This window comes from Danio rerio, chromosome 6 (genome assembly GCF_052040795.2).
Source record: "Danio rerio strain M-AB ecotype USA chromosome 6, GRCz13ab, whole genome shotgun sequence".
Classification (NCBI taxonomy): Eukaryota; Metazoa; Chordata; class Actinopteri; order Cypriniformes; family Danionidae; genus Danio; species Danio rerio.
The window spans coordinates 7050062-7067500 of NC_141026.1; the positions used below are offsets into that span (position 1 = coordinate 7050062).

Genomic DNA, 17439 nt, shown 5'->3' on the forward strand with positions numbered 1-17439 from the left:
GTTAGCAGTCGTTGTGCTCACTTTTAGTTTTTAGGATGTTTTAGCTATTTTTTAGGTGGGATGCATTTAAGGTGAGGGATCTGTTCAGTGGTATGGGTAAGTAAACGGCTGACTATTTTAACAGCTGTATTTACCAGAATTAACTACAGACCTAATTATGTACATAATCATTGTGCAACACTGGACACTATTTTGACAACATTAAGTAGGTCAAACCTTGTAAAGTTTTTGAAGGAATTACTCAGGATTACAAAGGTAGTGTATTGTGACATTTAAAAATAAAATACATTACTCAAATTGCCATACTTCTGCTTAATACATTACATTTACTTTGAATTAATAAATCCTCCTTGCTGAATGTTTTTTTTTGTCTAACTTTGACTATATTTATTTATATATATATATATATATATATATATAAATATATTATGTGTGTGTGTGTATACACGCGCACACACACACACATAATATATATATATATATATATAAATACATATATGTATTTACAAATATATATGCACACAAGCAATATCAGACGAGTAGCAGTGCGATATGGCTGTATATCGGCACTGGTGGAAGGCGTACATGCCTAAGTGCCCCCACCAGTGCTGATATACAGCCATATTGCACTGCTACTCGTCTGATTTTGCGTTTATACAACAGTTTGACGGCATAATTGTGTATATAAAAACAAAATCAAACATGGAGAGTCTCAAAAACCCTTTTGTATGAGGAACTACTTTCTTCCGCGTTGGATTCAAATCATAAGCTGACAGTTAAACAGCCGAGCAAGCATCTTTTATCTAGAGTGTGCTTTTTGCTGTCTGTATATGGGCGGAGTAATACACAAAGGGTAAAGAGGCTGTATGGGTGCTGATATTACTTAACTATATCACGGCTATCAGCCAATTAGATTTGAGAACCAGACAGAACTGTATATATATATATATATATATATATATATATATATATATATATATATATATATGTATATATATATACATATATATATATATATATATATATATATATATATATATATATATATATATATATATGTATATATATGTATATATACATATATATATATACACACACACACATACATATATATATATACACATACATATATATATACACACACACACACACACACACACACACACATATATATATATATATATATATATATATATATATATATATATATGTGTGTGTGTGTGTGTGTGTGTGTGTGTGTGTGTAAGAAACAGCAGTATCAGCATCTGTTAAACTGCAATAATTTCTCACAATATTAGTTTTTGTATTCATGATCAAATAAATGCAGTCTTTGTTAGAGTAAGATACTTGTCTTGATGTATTGCTTCATGATCATATTTTCTCATGAAGAATTTCTGAACACAATTATTGTCTTCTCATTTTTTATTTACATTATGACATACATTATGTACAATTTAACTGAAGTTCAGTCCTAAAATGGAGAATCAAAATAAAGAAAATCAAATGTCATGGCTATACTCTTATGTTGGTTTGCTCTTAAGAAAATTTGTTATAGCTATTCCTCAGGTATGTATACTGGTTAATATAGTATACCAATGTGCCAGTTGCAGTTTTTTAAAATCCTGGATCCCAGGATATTTTCTGTTTCACCTCAGATTCACTGTAACAAACAATTGCATCCCCGGGTTTGTATTCTAGATCTTCATTATCTAGAGAAAGGCCACACTCCATGCCCGTCTTTACTGTCAGAACATCATCCTTCAGATGTTTCAGTGTCGTAACAGATCCTGGAGGAAACAAATGCATGGATTTTTGTTTTACAAGAGGCCACAAGAAAGCACAACAGTGGAAATATTCAGTACTGATCCATTAAGTTTACCATCCCAGATCATATCTCGTCCTCGAATAAGTCTGAATTTCATCTTTTTGTCCAGTTGGCCCTTCTGAACTCTGCATCCAGCCACTGCGAGCTTCTTTTTCCCAACCGTCACAGTGAATGTTGCCAGAACCGAAGCCTCGCCTGAAGTATGAGAGAACATTAAAGTGAAAAATGAATAGAAGAATAGTGGATCATACAGACAATTGGTGGCAATAAATCATCATCTACTTTGCATTTTGATAGTCATTTTAAGAATTCACTTCGTCTTAATTCTATTAGGGCTGCAAAATATATTGAAAGATTATAGTCCACATCAGGTGGAAACGTTGGCCACTTCCAGCGTAAAATTTGTGGTCTTTAAACCTGAAAGAAGAATGTGTGCAGCTGTAAACTAAACATGTTTATTTAGAGTTAACTTGACTATTGACTTAATTGAAAGATTCAAATCCTTTTATGAGCCAAAATGTTTTATAAATAAATACAAATGTATTCTGGTGTAAGTTCACCTTTTATAAGGTTACTACACAAAGTTTTATAAATGAGACCCCTGACACTGGGAAGAAAAAAATAAGCAAACAGAACCATATTTAAACATAATTGCCACAAAAAAATAAAAATTTCTTGGAGCTTCATCTGATTACAGTTCGTGGAATGTTTTGGCAATGTTTTTCTGGATTTTGATCGTCTTGTCATTGTTGCTGTCTATAGAGAATGAGAGAGAGCTTTCTGATTTCATCTAAAATACCTTAAGAATTTTCATTTTTGGGGTGAACTGTCCCTTTAAAAACAAACATGCCACTGCGAAACCGCTTGCTTAAAGAAAAACTTTTTTAATTGAAAAAGGCTCATTTGACAAGACTCCTAGGGTTAAACAATAAACTTGAACCATTTTTAAATCATTCAGATGATTTCTTGTTTTGGCAGGGTCACTTTTAGCTTGGCTTAGCATAGTGAATTAAACTGGATTAGGCCATTAGCATTTCGCTCAAAATGTTTTTAAAATCATTTTCTTTTTCAAGATTCTTTTTCCCCCATCGGCAGATTATTCTGCTTGTCTAAGGAAACCCTCTGTTAATTTTGATGCATTATTTCTGACAACAAGACCATATTTTTTGCTTGTCAAGAAAATGCTTCTCGATTTAAGAATTTTTTGATATTTGGACTAGAAACAAGACAAAAACTTTTTTTTTTGCAGTGTTAGAGCTCCTAAGGTAGATATAAATCCTCCTGAGATCCTCCTCTTTTCTTTTTTTTCTGGGATTTCCTACATACTTTGGGCTTAAAAAAAAAAAACTACAATTTAAAGTTTTAAAATTTTGTTTTTATTTTTAATTTTACAGCATGTCCACTGTAGTGGACCACAGGACCGTTTTAGTTCCAAACAACCGCCACTCAGACAACAAAACTGTACAGCATATGTCTGTAAATGGATTTTAACCCAATATAAATGTAACAAAAACAAACAAACGCCATATTTTCCTTTTGTATTAAAATTCCTGAAACAGTTTAGTCTGAAAGAGAGCCAAGCTCAAAAAAAAAAAAAAAAAGTGATGTTAATCCAAAACAAATTTAACATAAAAGTGATTTAAAACTGATTGTCATTCTCTAATTGTCTGATTGTCAGACTGTAAATCAGAGTCTCTTATATTTTATAAAGAATCCTCTCTGCTTCAGTTCTGCCTCTCATAACATGCAGTCATTAATTACATTAAGATGGTCCTGGTGTCCACTATAGTGGACATTTAAAAAAGGATGATATTTTGAAACACAAACAAGTTAACAGCTTTGAAAGCTAAATGTATTGTTCCTGACACATTAATCAACAAATATATATGTATTAACAATAGTAAAAAACATTTAAAAAGCTACATTTTACATGCCTCTCTCCTTCCTATAAAATGCCCTTCCAGCCGCAACCCACTTCTGGGAAACATCCACACACACATTCACACACACACTCATACACTACGGACAATTTAGCCTACCCAATTCACCTGTACCGCATGTCTTTGGACTGTGGGGGAAACCGGAGCACCCGGAGGAAACCCACGCGAACGCAGGGAGAACATGCAAACTCCACACAGAAATGCCAACTGAGCAGAGGCTCGAATCAGCAACCTTCTTGCTGTGAGGCGACAGCACTACCTTTTGCGCCACTGCTCCGCCCTTATCCCAGTATCAAGCAGCCCTAATTTCTACATTGCTTTTTACAATGTAGATTGTGTCAAAGCAGCTGAACCGATGAAGAATAGAGTATATAAAAGACGTAATACTTCAATACTTCATTCCAGCAATTCTGGCAGGGTTGAGAGTAGTGTAGAATGCTGGTGTATTTCTAGTTCAATTAAAACGGCTTCAATTCGGATTAGTCTGAATTAATTTTATTCAATCATACAAGCTAAAAAGTGATGCTCATCAGAGCAAATTCTGTTTAAAATAAACAACGTGACATTAGAGTGAGCTTTCACGATTACCACTTTGTTCAAAAAGTTTATATAGGAAACAGGAAACTGATTAAAACTCTATTTCAAATATTTTGAGCGAAATGCTAATGGTCTAATCCGATTCAGTTCACTATGCTAAGCTAAGCTAAAAGTGACCCTGCCAGAAAAAGAAATCGGCTGAATAGATTCAAGTCAACATATAAATGTGTCTGAATGTAGAAGAAGCCTACTTCAGCAATGCACTGCTTTTGTTGTCCTCCGAATACAACATTTGAATGTTTGTAAAAAAAAAAAATATATATATATATATACATAAAAAAAGTCTATTGTACAATGCAATGATATTATGTAGTTTCAAAATACAATATATTAACATTTTAATGTAGAAAAAGCCAACATGGGTGTCTTAAGAAACAAAAATATACAGCATATGGGCTCTTGTATGCTGTTTTGTCATCATTCATATAGCAAGTCATATCTCTCCGGCCCTTCATTTGGAATGTTTTTCATGAACCGGCCCCCATGACAAACTAATTGAATAGCCCTGCTCTAGGAGACTTGTAAAATGAGGCTGTTCTTTCAAGCCAAACTTGCAAAGTTGGTTTTGATGTACATGCTTGATCACTGTATTATTATAATCTAACTCACACTTGAACTTATGTGGTAAAACTTACTCCGATATTAAATATACAAACTTTGGAAGCTTAAAATAACAGTTAAAGCAAGGGACGTTACATTTTAGACACATGCTTAATATGTTTGGCAGAAATTTGGGATTTTTGGACAGACTTTGGATAGAGGTTCTGCAATAAATGTACAGTATTGGAGAAATAATGTTTTTAAACTAACACTAATACTTACTAATAAACAAACAAAATGAACTAATTTCAAAATAACGCCTCACGATATCTTTAAAGTTAAACTTACCAAGTATATTTTCCTCTGTGGTTGGAGGAAGTTTGCTGCTCAGGTCTTCTTTGAGCTCATCTAAGAGTTTGTAGATGACTCTGTGTAATCTTAGAGAAATGCCCTTCTTTTCCGCCAGCTGCTGAATCGATTTGTGTGCCGAGACATTGAACCCATATATGATGCCTGAGCAGTGGAATAGATAAAGAGGGAATATAAGCAAATGATCCTAATTTTGACATTCTGACAAACAAATATCCATAAAATTGTATTAGTAAAAAACAAGAACCGTGTATATTTGTCTAAAAAATATATTTAATTGTGTATAATTTCACAATAAAGAAATAAAAATGAATAACTGTAATACAAAGCTGCTCATTGTCAAAAACATGAACCAACAAGTGGCGAAATATTAACAAAAGAAATAAATAATATTATTTTTATTTTTTATTTTTGCAGAATATCAAATATTCTTCAGTCAGGCAAATGGCCATTTTTACCTGATAAAGCATTTAAAGACATAAAGAAATAAATGTTGAGGAAATGTTTAATTTTTTTTTATGTGAACTATCCCTTTAAGGGTAATTAATTAATTGATTATTAGTTTTTACACATTATTTGAAATCTAGTTTTATCTTATTTTAAATTATGTTAATCTAACAGCCTAATTCTTTTTGGAAGTATGTGTTAATGTGATAATCTCCCTGATTGAGAATTTATTATTGATCTAAATGAATATGTGTTTAGTTATATACTGTATCAGTGGTTGGTTGTGGATTCCCACCTGAGAACGTCTCTGCCAGGTTAATGTCTTTTTCAGAGATGTCACCGACACCAAAATGTACCACGTCCAACAGACACTGGTCATCGGCATCGTAGCTTTCCAGGATGTTCAAAAGAGCCTCAACTGAGCCGTCGACATCACCTTAAAAACAAACAATCAAAATGTAGACAGTCACATGATTTGTACTTGCTGCATTCGGAGTCAGATTATTATCAATGATATTATTTCCAGATTCACTGTATCCATTTATAAGTGCATGTTAAAGAACTTATTGAAACATTCCTTATTATTTAAATGTTGGAAACAGCACTGCTGGAGAACAAGTGAGTAACTAATAGTTCTTACTGTACTTCCACGATGACTGATTATATAACAGAGTATATACAGAAATGCTAAAGGTAATTTCAATACCTTTTTAAGACTTTTTAAAGACCATCTCAGAATATTTTAAGGCCTCATTGCCACTTCAAGTTCAAATCAGTATCAAACCTTTAACTTAATAAACAGTTGTTAATTAACAGTTTTAGTTAAATAAATCAATTTTAAGACCCCGCTGATACTCTGATTAAAGTATTGCAAACATTTTTGTATAACGAGATTTTAAACATACAACAGGTCATTATTTCATTAAATATGCACTAATATGCATTGGATGAAGTCAGGTTGAGTAAGCAAAACAAAAGAAACACTGAAAACACTGAAAAAATAAAACTTTTCAGATGAAAAACATCAAATTTGAGGGCGTAGCACACTCCAAAAAATAGGTTTTTGTCTTGTTTCTAGTCCAAATATCTAAAAATTTATAAACCCAAGAAGCATTTTCTAGACGAGCAAAACAAAGTCGTGTTTTCAGAAATAATGTGTCATAGTTGAGTGAGTTTTTTCTTAAAACAAGCAAAATAACTTGCCTGGGGTAAGAAAAATAATCATCAAAGCGAAAACATTATTCTTTTTCAGATGACAGACTGGTCATTTTTGGGTTAAAACTGCTGGTTCCCTAACAGAGTAGACCATTTAACCATTTGTATTTATATAGAAGAGACTTGTCTAAAATGCCAACAGCCCCAGTAAAATCCATCATCTTACCTTTAATGATGATGGGCATCGTGAGCTCCTCGTTTTCGGTTCTCTCACTGGGTCTGTGGATGCCTTTGTGTTTGTTGGCCTTGTACAACGCTGCTCTCCTCTGTCTCCAGCTGAGATGAGCCAGGCTCTCCCTCTCCTTCTTATAAGTGTCATGATGCTGTTTCTGCTTGGCTTCAATCACCTGCTGCTCATCTTTCAGCTTGTCCTGCTCCTCCATGTAGCTCCGCCACTCCACCACCTCACGCGCCCTTTGCTGACAAAATATACCAGTACGGGGATTAGCTAATCATAACTACGATACAAAATAAATGTATAGTATAAGCGAAATCTAAATAACCAATGTTTGTATTACTAGCTCACAGTGTTATTCTTCAAACGAGTAATTAATCTGTGCCAGTTAAACCACTGAAAAAAAAATGTCTGGTTGGTATCCTTCAATCTAAAGTCTGACCATTTGCTTCCTTATTTGAAGTGACGGTCCTTCTGTTGACATCAACCAGAGGATTTCCATAGCAACTGTGAATCAATATCCTATCAAGCCACTCATATTAGTTTGCTATAAAAGATGCACAAAATGAAAGCCCCACCCCCTACTCAATAGTTGATCAATAACTGGCTTCTGTACTAGGAGGCGTGCATTGTTCGCCATATAGTGATCGATAATTGGCTCATGCTCTAGAAGGCGGGCTTTACTCACCATATATCGATCGATAATTGGCTCATGTTCTAGAAGGCGGGGTTTATTCACCATATAGAAATCGATAATTGCCTTCTGTACTAGAAGGCGGGCTTTAATCACCATATAGCGATTGATAATTGGCTCCTGTACTACAAGGCGGGCTTTATTCACCATATAGCGATCAATAATTGGCTCCTGTACTAGAAGGTGGGCTTTATTCACCATATAGCGATTGATAATTGGTTCCTGTACTAGAAGGCGAGCTTTATTCGCCATATAGCGATCGATAATTGGCTCATGCTCTAGAAGGCGGGCTTTATTCACCATATATCGATCGATAATTGGCTCCTGTACAAGAAGGTGGGCTTTATTCACCATATAACGAGCGATAATTGGCTCATGTTCTAGAAGGCGGGGTTTATTCACCATATAGAAATCGATAATTGCCTTCTGTACTAGAAGGCGGGCTTTAATCACCATATAGCGATTGATAATTGGCTCCTGTACTACAAGGCGGGCTTTATTCACCATATAGTGATCGATAATTGGCTCATGCTCTAGAAGGCGGGCTTTATTCACCATATATCGATCGATAATTGGCTTCTGTACAAGAAGGCGGGCTTTATTCACCATATAACAAGCGATAATTGGCTCATGTTCTAGAAGGCGGGGTTTATTCACCATATAGAAATCGATAATTGCCTTCTGTACTAGAAGGCGGGCTTTAATCACCATATAGCGATTGATAATTGGCTCCTGTACTACAAGGCGGGCTTTATTCACCATATAGCGATCAATAATTGGCTCCTGTACTAGAAGGTGGGCTTTATTCACCATATAGCGATTGATAATTGGTTCCTGTACTAGAAGGCGAGCTTTATTCGCCATATAGCGATCGATAATTGGCTCATGCTCTAGAAGGCGGGCTTTATTCACCATATATCGATCGATAATTGGCTCCTGTACAAGAAGGTGGGCTTTATTCACCATATAACGAGCGATAATTGGCTCATGTTCTAGAAGGCGGGGTTTATTCACCATATAGAAATCGATAATTGCCTTCTGTACTAGAAGGCGGGCTTTAATCACCATATAGCGATTGATAATTGGCTCCTGTACTACAAGGCGGGCTTTATTCACCATATAGTGATCGATAATTGGCTCATGCTCTAGAAGGCGGGCTTTATTCACCATATATCGATCGATAATTGGCTTCTGTACAAGAAGGCGGGCTTTATTCACCATATAACAAGCGATAATTGGCTCATGTTCTAGAAGGCGGGGTTTATTCACCATATAGAAATCGATAATTGCCTTCTATACTAGAAGGCGGGCTTTATTCACCATATAGCGATCAATAATTGGCTCCTGTACTAGAAGGTGGGCTTTATTCACCATATAGCGATTGATAATTGGTTCCTGTACTAGAAGGCGGGCTTTATTCGCCATATAGCGATCGATAATTGGCTCCTGTACTAGAAGGGATGCTTTATTCTCCATATAGCGATCGATAATTGGCTCCTGTACTAGAAGGCGGGCTTTATTCATCATATAGCGATCGATAATTGGCTCCTGTACTAGAAGGGATGCTTTATTCTCCATATAGCGATCGATAATTGGCTCATGTTCTAGAAGGCGGGCCTTATTCACCGTATAACGATCAATAATTGGCTCCTGTACTAGAAAGCGAGCTTTATTCACCATATAGCGATCGATAATTGGCTTATGTTCTAGAAGGTGGGCTTTATTCATCATATAACGATCGATAATTGACTCCTGTACTAGAAGGCAGGTTTTATTCACCATATAGCGAGCGATAATAGACTCCTGTACTAGAAGGCGGTGCTTCCTCTCCAACTGTGAATCAATATCCTATCGCGCCACTCATATTAGTTTGCTGTTAAAGATGCACAAAAAGAAAGCCCCACCCCAAATTCAATATTCTGTTTTGAGTTGAAAGTACATCAACATACTAAGACATTTTTGGTTGACGCAGACTAAACAAAAACACACGTAAATGATAAATTACCATACAGACTCAACATAGCATATCCTGCGATGTGACTATTGTGAATGATCACACTGATGCTGTAACGATATATTGTGAAGCCTTGCACAAGTGAATAATATATCCTTTAGCACTCATGCAGAGTACCTCTGATTCCACCTCCAGGATCTCCTCTCCAGCAGAGGGCAGATCTTTCCAGCCCACGATCTCCACAGCGATGCTGGGTCCGGCTTCTTTCACTGCCTGGTTGTTCTCATCAAACATGAAGCGCACCTTCGCCCAGCACTTTCCTGCCACCAGAGTACAGCCCTTCCTCAGAGTGCCTCGCTGAATGATGGCGGTGGTGACGGGTCTGAGCAAACACAAACACAAACCTTCATCACACAGTAAGAACTATGTAATAACTAAGTAAAGTCAGACTGAATATGCTATTATTGCACAGAATTTTGTAAAAAAAAAAACGATTATGAGAGTTTAGTAACTAAAAACGTAAAACATTAAGGAAAAATATAATCCCTCTGTAACTTTTATGTAGGGTTTACAATGCAAATCTAACTAGATCCACTTGTTTGGTATACAAAGCAAGTCTCTCATTTATTTAATCTACTAAAAGACATGAAAATAATACTTTGCATATTAGTTAATCATATTACTGAAATTAATATAAATGTTACACACAATGTAAATTCTACATTTACAGCCATATCACCCTGCAGCCCAAGACCGGTTACTCACTGAAGCTAGGCAGGGCTGAGCCTGGTCGTTACCTGGATGGGAGACCACATGAGAAAACTAGATTGCTGTTGGAGGTGGTGTTAGTGAGGCCAGCAGGGGGTGCTCAATCTGTGGTCTGTGTGAGTCTCAATGCCCCAGTATGGTGAAAGGGACACCATACTGTCATTGAGCACCATCTTCCAGATGAGACGTTTAACCAAGGTCCCGACTTTCTGTGGTCATTAAAAATACCATGGCACTTTTCGTCAAGTGGACAAATTGGTCAAATTCCCTCTATCGGCTCTCACCCATCATGGCCTCCCAATCCTCCTCATCCACTGAACTGGCTGCATCACTGTCTCTCCACGCCACCAATAGCTGGTGTTTGGTGCCGTTGTCCTGTGGCTGCCGTCACATCATCCAAGTGGATGCTGCACACTGGTGGTGGTGTGGAGAGACCCTCCACCAATTGTTGTGAAGCACTTTGGGTGTTTGTTTGGCCATACACAATAAATGCACTACATAAATTCACATTACAGTAAAATGAAGCTTGAGAAAATATTATGTATTGTTATCATGGCAGAGATGAAATCATTTAGCTATTAGAAATGAAACAAACTTATGTTTAAAAATGTGTTGGAAATAATAATCTCTATGTCAAACTTGGGATACATTTGTGAAGGAGTAAAAGTTCCTTTACTCTTAATATCATTCAGCATTTGTAAATTCCCTGTTATTATTATTTTACAAAACTTACCTCTATATACCATTTTGAGAAATGCAAACAGTAACAATAGTCCTGTAACAGTAATTTCCATAGCTTCTGAGAGTATAAAAAGTTCCACAATTTGATAAATACTGTTACGATAGCTGTTATAACATTATCTTAGGATTGAATCGTCTCTTCTTACAGATATTTTGACAACAAGCAGGAAATATTCATAGGCCAGTGACATCACATTGAAATGGTCTATAATGGTGTTTCTTGTTTACAACTCACCCTTTGCCTTTGTCCGTCCGGCTCTCGATAACTGATCCTTCTACCAGTCCTGTGGGGTCACCTTTCAGCTCCAAAACCTCTGCCAGCGTCACTGTGGCTTCAGCCAGCTCCAATAAATTGTCCCCCTGCATAAAACTTACATGTAAATTGCTGCCATTTCATAATACCAGAATAATCCGAATTTAACGAGATATAGCATTTCAAAATAAAAGTACACATGAAATTAAAAGTCTGGTAGGTTGTAATACCTCTCCCCAAACCCTTTTCCCAATTTTTCTAAATTAAATGCCTACTTTACTACATACAATCAGCTCGCAGTAAAAAAAAAAAAAAGCCACGTCCACCGTTTTCTTATTTAATATTCTGTTTCTCTAGGAACTGCATCACAATACAGTTTCTGTACCTTTAATGCAGACACATGGATGGCCTGTATTTCTCCACCAAGGTCTTCACAGATGACATCATGACCCGCAAGCTCCTGTTTCACACGCTGAGGATCAGCCTGAGGTTTATCACACTTATTGACAGCGACGATGATGGGCACTGAAGACCGAAACACACAGAATATACACTTAATTATTAAGCCATTAAAGGTCCTGTGAAATTAAAATAGAATTTTTTAGATGTTAGTTTCAGTCAAGGATATCTTTATGCTAGTGGGCTCCATAACGAAAAACATTTGCATTCAGAAAATATAAAACTGATATAAACATCCAAAGCTTACAGTTTGTCACTTCTGCCTTGTCCGAATTAGTTTTTTTCACATCATCTCATACTTCAGTTTCTCATCAAATCTTGACCAATCGAATGCTCTCGATGTCTGACATGCCCCGCCCCCTTCAAGACACTTCTCATTTGCTTTTCATTTGAAGCGCTTGAGCTCAGCCACTCCCAGTGGTAGACCTGTAATAAAACTAAAATGCTATTGGCTTTTTTTTAAAAGGGGAGGAGCTACTCTATGTCTATTCACCCTATTCTTCACCAACGAGCAGGAACATGCCATTTGAATCTTTTTCGCTCGAGTCTTCCGGTCTCATTCATTTTTAGACATTAAAAATGGCAAGTTTTGCTGTTTGATGTTGCAAACTGATATTTCCGTATTGTATGTAGAGCAAGTAGTTTGACCGTTTTCTGCTGTTTATTATTCATAGTCATTTCTCCCATAGGCGACTGAATCGGAAGTTCTAAAACAATCGCGAAAACAGGCGCACTTCCACATTTCAGAATAAGGTCAATAGCTGCATCCCAAATGGCACATATGCACTTATGGACTTACACACTCAAAAGCATAGTATATGTATGTAGTGTCGTCCAAAATGGAAAACTAATGTTTTTTTTACTAAGCAGAAATTCAACCCGTTCCACAGTGATGTTTGACAGTTGCCAAATTAGTGAAATAAATGAACAAAGTACCAATTAATACCTGCCGTGAGTATTACCGCATTCTGCATCGGGAGGCTCTACAATCACTCTAGTAGACGAATTTTGCTTTCACAATCCAAAATGAATAAAGTTATCCAACATGTGAGCCTGATACATAGATATATACATTAGATGTCACCTAGCCTGTTATTGTCTATTGGAAGGAATGCGTCAATAGAGCCGCCATTTTACTACAGGGTAGCGCTCCATTAAAATGAATTCGGGACCGAGGTACAGTGGAGGACTGTGGCCATTTAAAGCCAGATATATACACATATACACATATATCCATGATCGGGAGTTTTCCTGGATGTTAGTATGCAATTTTTTTTTTTAATTACGAAAATTATCATTTTACATCACTTTTCTACATTGATGGATCACTGATCGCACTGGCATTCCTGATAAAAAGCTTGTGTTTGTGTGTATGGAAATGTACTATCCACCCTCCCTGTTAAATCTGATCTAATCATGTCCTGAAACACAGCTCCTCTCCTGCTTTCACTTCTCATACTGACGGAGGGAGCGATTCGTTTGTGAATGAATCTCCGTTATGAACGACTCGTCCACTAACCGACAATAATACATATAACATATATTTATTTTGCATTGTTTGCTGATTTTATTCAACAAAACTTGCATAAGCCGAGTATTTAGTGTGAGTTGGAGCTACTTTGACTTATAGTGAATGCAGTAAGTGACTGCATTTTCATCAATAACGCTACTGTATAGCACAAAAGTTCAGAACATACAAAAACATTAAAAAAACTTAATCTTACCTATGAAATGTTCTGCCTTAGTGCTTTGTTTTCTTTGTTTGCTCGTTACTACACCCGTAGACAGCGCTAAAGTCCCGCATCTTCACGTAATAACACTGTCTTGTCTAGTGCGGTTGCAGGACATTTGTCCTGGGAGCACTGTACCAATGTGGCGGCGCTATTGACGCATGCTCAGGGTCCCTATGTGATATCTAGTGAATATATCTATGAGCCTGATATAGCTCCACCCCTTTCACTACACGAGCAAAGCTGCGGTCGTTGAGTGTGTGAAGTGTCCATCATTACACACGTCATTTTACCGGTCGAATGAGTGCATCATCCGGCTAATTAAAGTGTACTTATAATTTTTGAGTTTTCAGTGTGAACGCGCTATTTACACTATTAAATTACAAAATGGCATAGAATAGTGCATAAGTATGCGATTTAGGATGCACCTTATGTACAAGTTTACGTCAAACATCAAATAAAATAAAAAAACGCACATTTCAAGGAACTTCACAGGACCTTAAACGAAAAATTATTGGTAACACTTTATTTCAATGGTCTGTTTGAGTATTAGTAGACTGCTTAATATGTTGATACTGCTCCCTCAACAGACACTTAACTGACTGTAAGAAACTTAAGGCTGATTTATACTTCTGCGTCAAACGCACACATATGCTAGGGTGCTGACGCACAGCCCTTCGCCGTGGCCGTCGGCGTCACTAAAGTGCGCCTCTCAAAAAATGTAACTACACGTCGCAACGACGCGTAGCACAAGCTCTGTGATTGGTCGGCTTGGTAGCACTGATGAGTCTGGGCGGGACCAAGAACCGAGCGAATGGCGGGAGCCCGATGGAACGATTGTTTACAATTGTGGAGTCCCGTGAAGGAGCTCCAGATGGAAAGTTTTGTTTTGTGTTTACATCAAAGTTAAAGTTGTTGCACGTCCGCCGGTTCCTGCCTCAAAATGAGTGAGTGTGAGCCACTTGTACATCCAGGAAGTGTTTAGGAAAAGCAAAACAGCAGCGCAGAAACTCGACACAGAGGAACATTTATACCTCACTGCCAACTAGCGTTTCGGAAGTGTTAATGCAGGCCAACAGAGACAGCGCGCAGAAGTATAAATGCACAGCTATGCGCGTTGCATGCGCCATGGGTCACGCCGATCACTTGACGCAGAAGTATAAACCAGGCTTTACAGCTTACACGAACCCTAACCTAACAGTCTACTTATAATCTAATGAGAATTAGTTGACATGTAGATGCAATGTAACATAATTCAACAAATAGACAAATACATGCAAATAACAGTATGATTACATCTGCTGAGATTGTAATTCTCATCAACATCTTTATCCTGCAGGCTACCTTTGGCTTTTTTGGCGAGCTCTATGGACTCAATGGTCTGTTTCATCACACCATCATCAGCTGCGACCACCAGGATGACGATATCTGTGATCATTGTTCCTCGCGCTCGCATGGCAGAAAACGCTGCATGGCCAGGTGTGTCCAGAAAGGTGATCTTCTCACCGGAAGGTAGCTCCACTGCACAGGAGACATAGAAGGCATTTAATTAGCATCAGAAACATACACACTGGAGGAAAAAAACAATACTACGGACGTCAATGGTTACAGGTTTCCAACATTCTTCAAAATATCTTCTATTGTGCTGAACCGAAAAAAATTGTAGTGAAGGGTGGGTAATTGATGACAGAATTTTCAATCCCACTTATAATAAGTATCCATAACTAATATGCACTTACAATGAATAAATCGTTAGAATGTACTTATTGTGTAAATACATGTTTTTACATTGTACTTATGGTGGATTAATTACCTGCATGTAATTACATCTGTAATTAATTTCTGTAATTACATTTATAATTACACTGCTGATGATTCCTTACACCTTAACCCACCCTTAAATCTGTCCAAAACTTTCCCTAACCGTACCCGTATCCCACCTTCATATCACCATAAGTGTTCTGCAATACATAATGAACACATTAAGTACATGGTATTTATATTTTGAAGTAGGTATATAGTAGTTAAGGACACTTAATATAAAGAGGGACTGAATTTTTAGTCCCTTTTAAGCAAAAAAATCTAATATGCAATGGATCTATTGAGAAGTCTGATACCCCGAAAGGCTCCGATGTGTTGTGTGATGCCGCCAGCCTCCTGTGCCACAATCTGGCTCTTCCTCAGACTGTCCAGCAGGGTGGTCTTTCCATGGTCTATATGGCCCATGATGGTCACCACTGGAGCCCGAGTGACCAACTGAGCCGGATCTGGAGGAGGTCTGAAAACAATTTAGAATGGTTTACTCACCCTTAAATGGTTATAAACCTTTATAAGTGTATTTTTTTTCTGTATTCTGAAGAAAGCTGAAAACCTGTAATCATTGACTTTCTTAGAAACAAATAATAAGGAAGTCAATGGTTACAGGTTTCCAGCATTTTTAAAAATATCTACTTTTTTTGTTCAACAGAAAAAAAAAAGAAACTCATAAAGCTTTAGAGCCACTTGAGGCGTGTTTTCAACTCATGAAGGTTTTGAACAAACCTCTCGACTGTGAGTAAATTGTCATCTTTGAGTGAGCTGTCCCTTTAAGGCAGCTGTATTATTGAAATGACACTCACTGTCTCTGGATATCTTTGTTTTCTCTGACTTTGGTTTCCACCAGCTTTGCCCATCTGTATTTCATCCCTGACCTCTTGACTGCCTCTTTAATCCATTTCTCCTCCAGCATTGTGTCGGGCTCCAACTCATCCAGATCCACCTCTGTGTTCAGCAGGGCCTCATAGATGTGATCTACAGAGGGACAGTGTTACTGTAGTGTAACTGAGAAGCCATTGTTGTATTTACTCATAGTTTTAAATTTGTGCTTTTCATTTTATTTTTACCGTATTGTCATATTGTTTAGTACTGTCAAACGATTAATCATGATTAAAGTGATTTACATAATATACAGTTGAAGTGAGAACTATTAGCCCCCCTGTATATTTTTCCCCAATTTTTGTTTAATGAAGGTAAGATTTTTTGCAACACATTTCTAAACATAAGAGTTTTAATAACTCATTTTCTAATAACTCTAATTTTATCTTTGCCATGATGACAGTAAATAATATTTTACTAGATATTTTTCAAGATACTAATATTCAGCTTGATTTTGATTTTATTTATTTATTTTTGAACAAAAACATACACAAAATATCATTAACAAAAAAATACATATAAACATGGTGGAAAATGGAGCGGGATGAAGCATAAACTTATTATTCTCCCACCCCATTACCACATACATCAGTCGTTTATTACTTAAACTTATTTATTCTTTTACTGATCTCTTCTTTTTTACATTAAACATATTTTATCCTTTTGGCATCTTTGATAAATAATATGTTTGATTCTATTTGTACCTTTTCATTTTGTAACATAGGCCTAAAGAAAAAAAAAGAAAAAATACATAGTACTGCAAATAGAAAAAGAAAACAACAACAACAACAACAACAACAACATTGTACTGCAAATAGCCATTAATTAAAATTTCATCACACCTTTCTCTTTTTATCCTTTTTCAATCACCTTCATCATTATATTCCTTTATTATTATGTTTATACAGTTTTTTAAATTGATTAATATCCTGACATTGTTTTAGAGTCTGATCTAGACTGTTCCATAGTTTTACACCACATACAGACATACAAAAACCTTTTAAAGTTGATATTAAAGTAAAGTTCTTAAAGCTTAAA

General features: G+C 36.5%; 2 protein-coding genes across 9 annotated transcripts in view; both read right to left on the reverse strand.

Annotated features, from left to right (window-relative positions):
• ccdc88aa (coiled-coil and HOOK domain protein 88a) overlaps positions 1–17439 on the reverse strand; it is a 177407-nt gene that overhangs the window by 104542 nt on the left and 55426 nt on the right. The gene's annotated exons all lie outside the window — the stretch shown is intronic.
• Positions 1408–17439, reverse strand: part of mtif2 (mitochondrial translational initiation factor 2) — a 20127-nt gene continuing 4095 nt past the window's right edge. The window contains exons 4-15 of one of the 3 annotated variants that reach the window (XR_015492790.1): positions 16326–16497; positions 15825–15985; positions 15052–15228; positions 11904–12043; positions 11501–11625; positions 9102–10138; positions 8692–8896; positions 7100–7774; positions 6014–6154; positions 5251–5415; positions 1880–2020; positions 1408–1787 (exon numbers count right to left, since the gene is read on the reverse strand). Coding sequence is in view for 1 of the 3 variants with exons in the window: in NM_001089324.1 (NP_001082793.1) it covers positions 1615–1787; positions 1880–2020; positions 5251–5415; positions 6014–6154; positions 7100–7352; positions 9934–10138; positions 11501–11625; positions 11904–12043; positions 15052–15228; positions 15825–15985; positions 16326–16497 (1853 nt within the window). In the remaining 2 variants the exon portion in view is untranslated. 3 annotated transcript variants of the gene reach the window in all.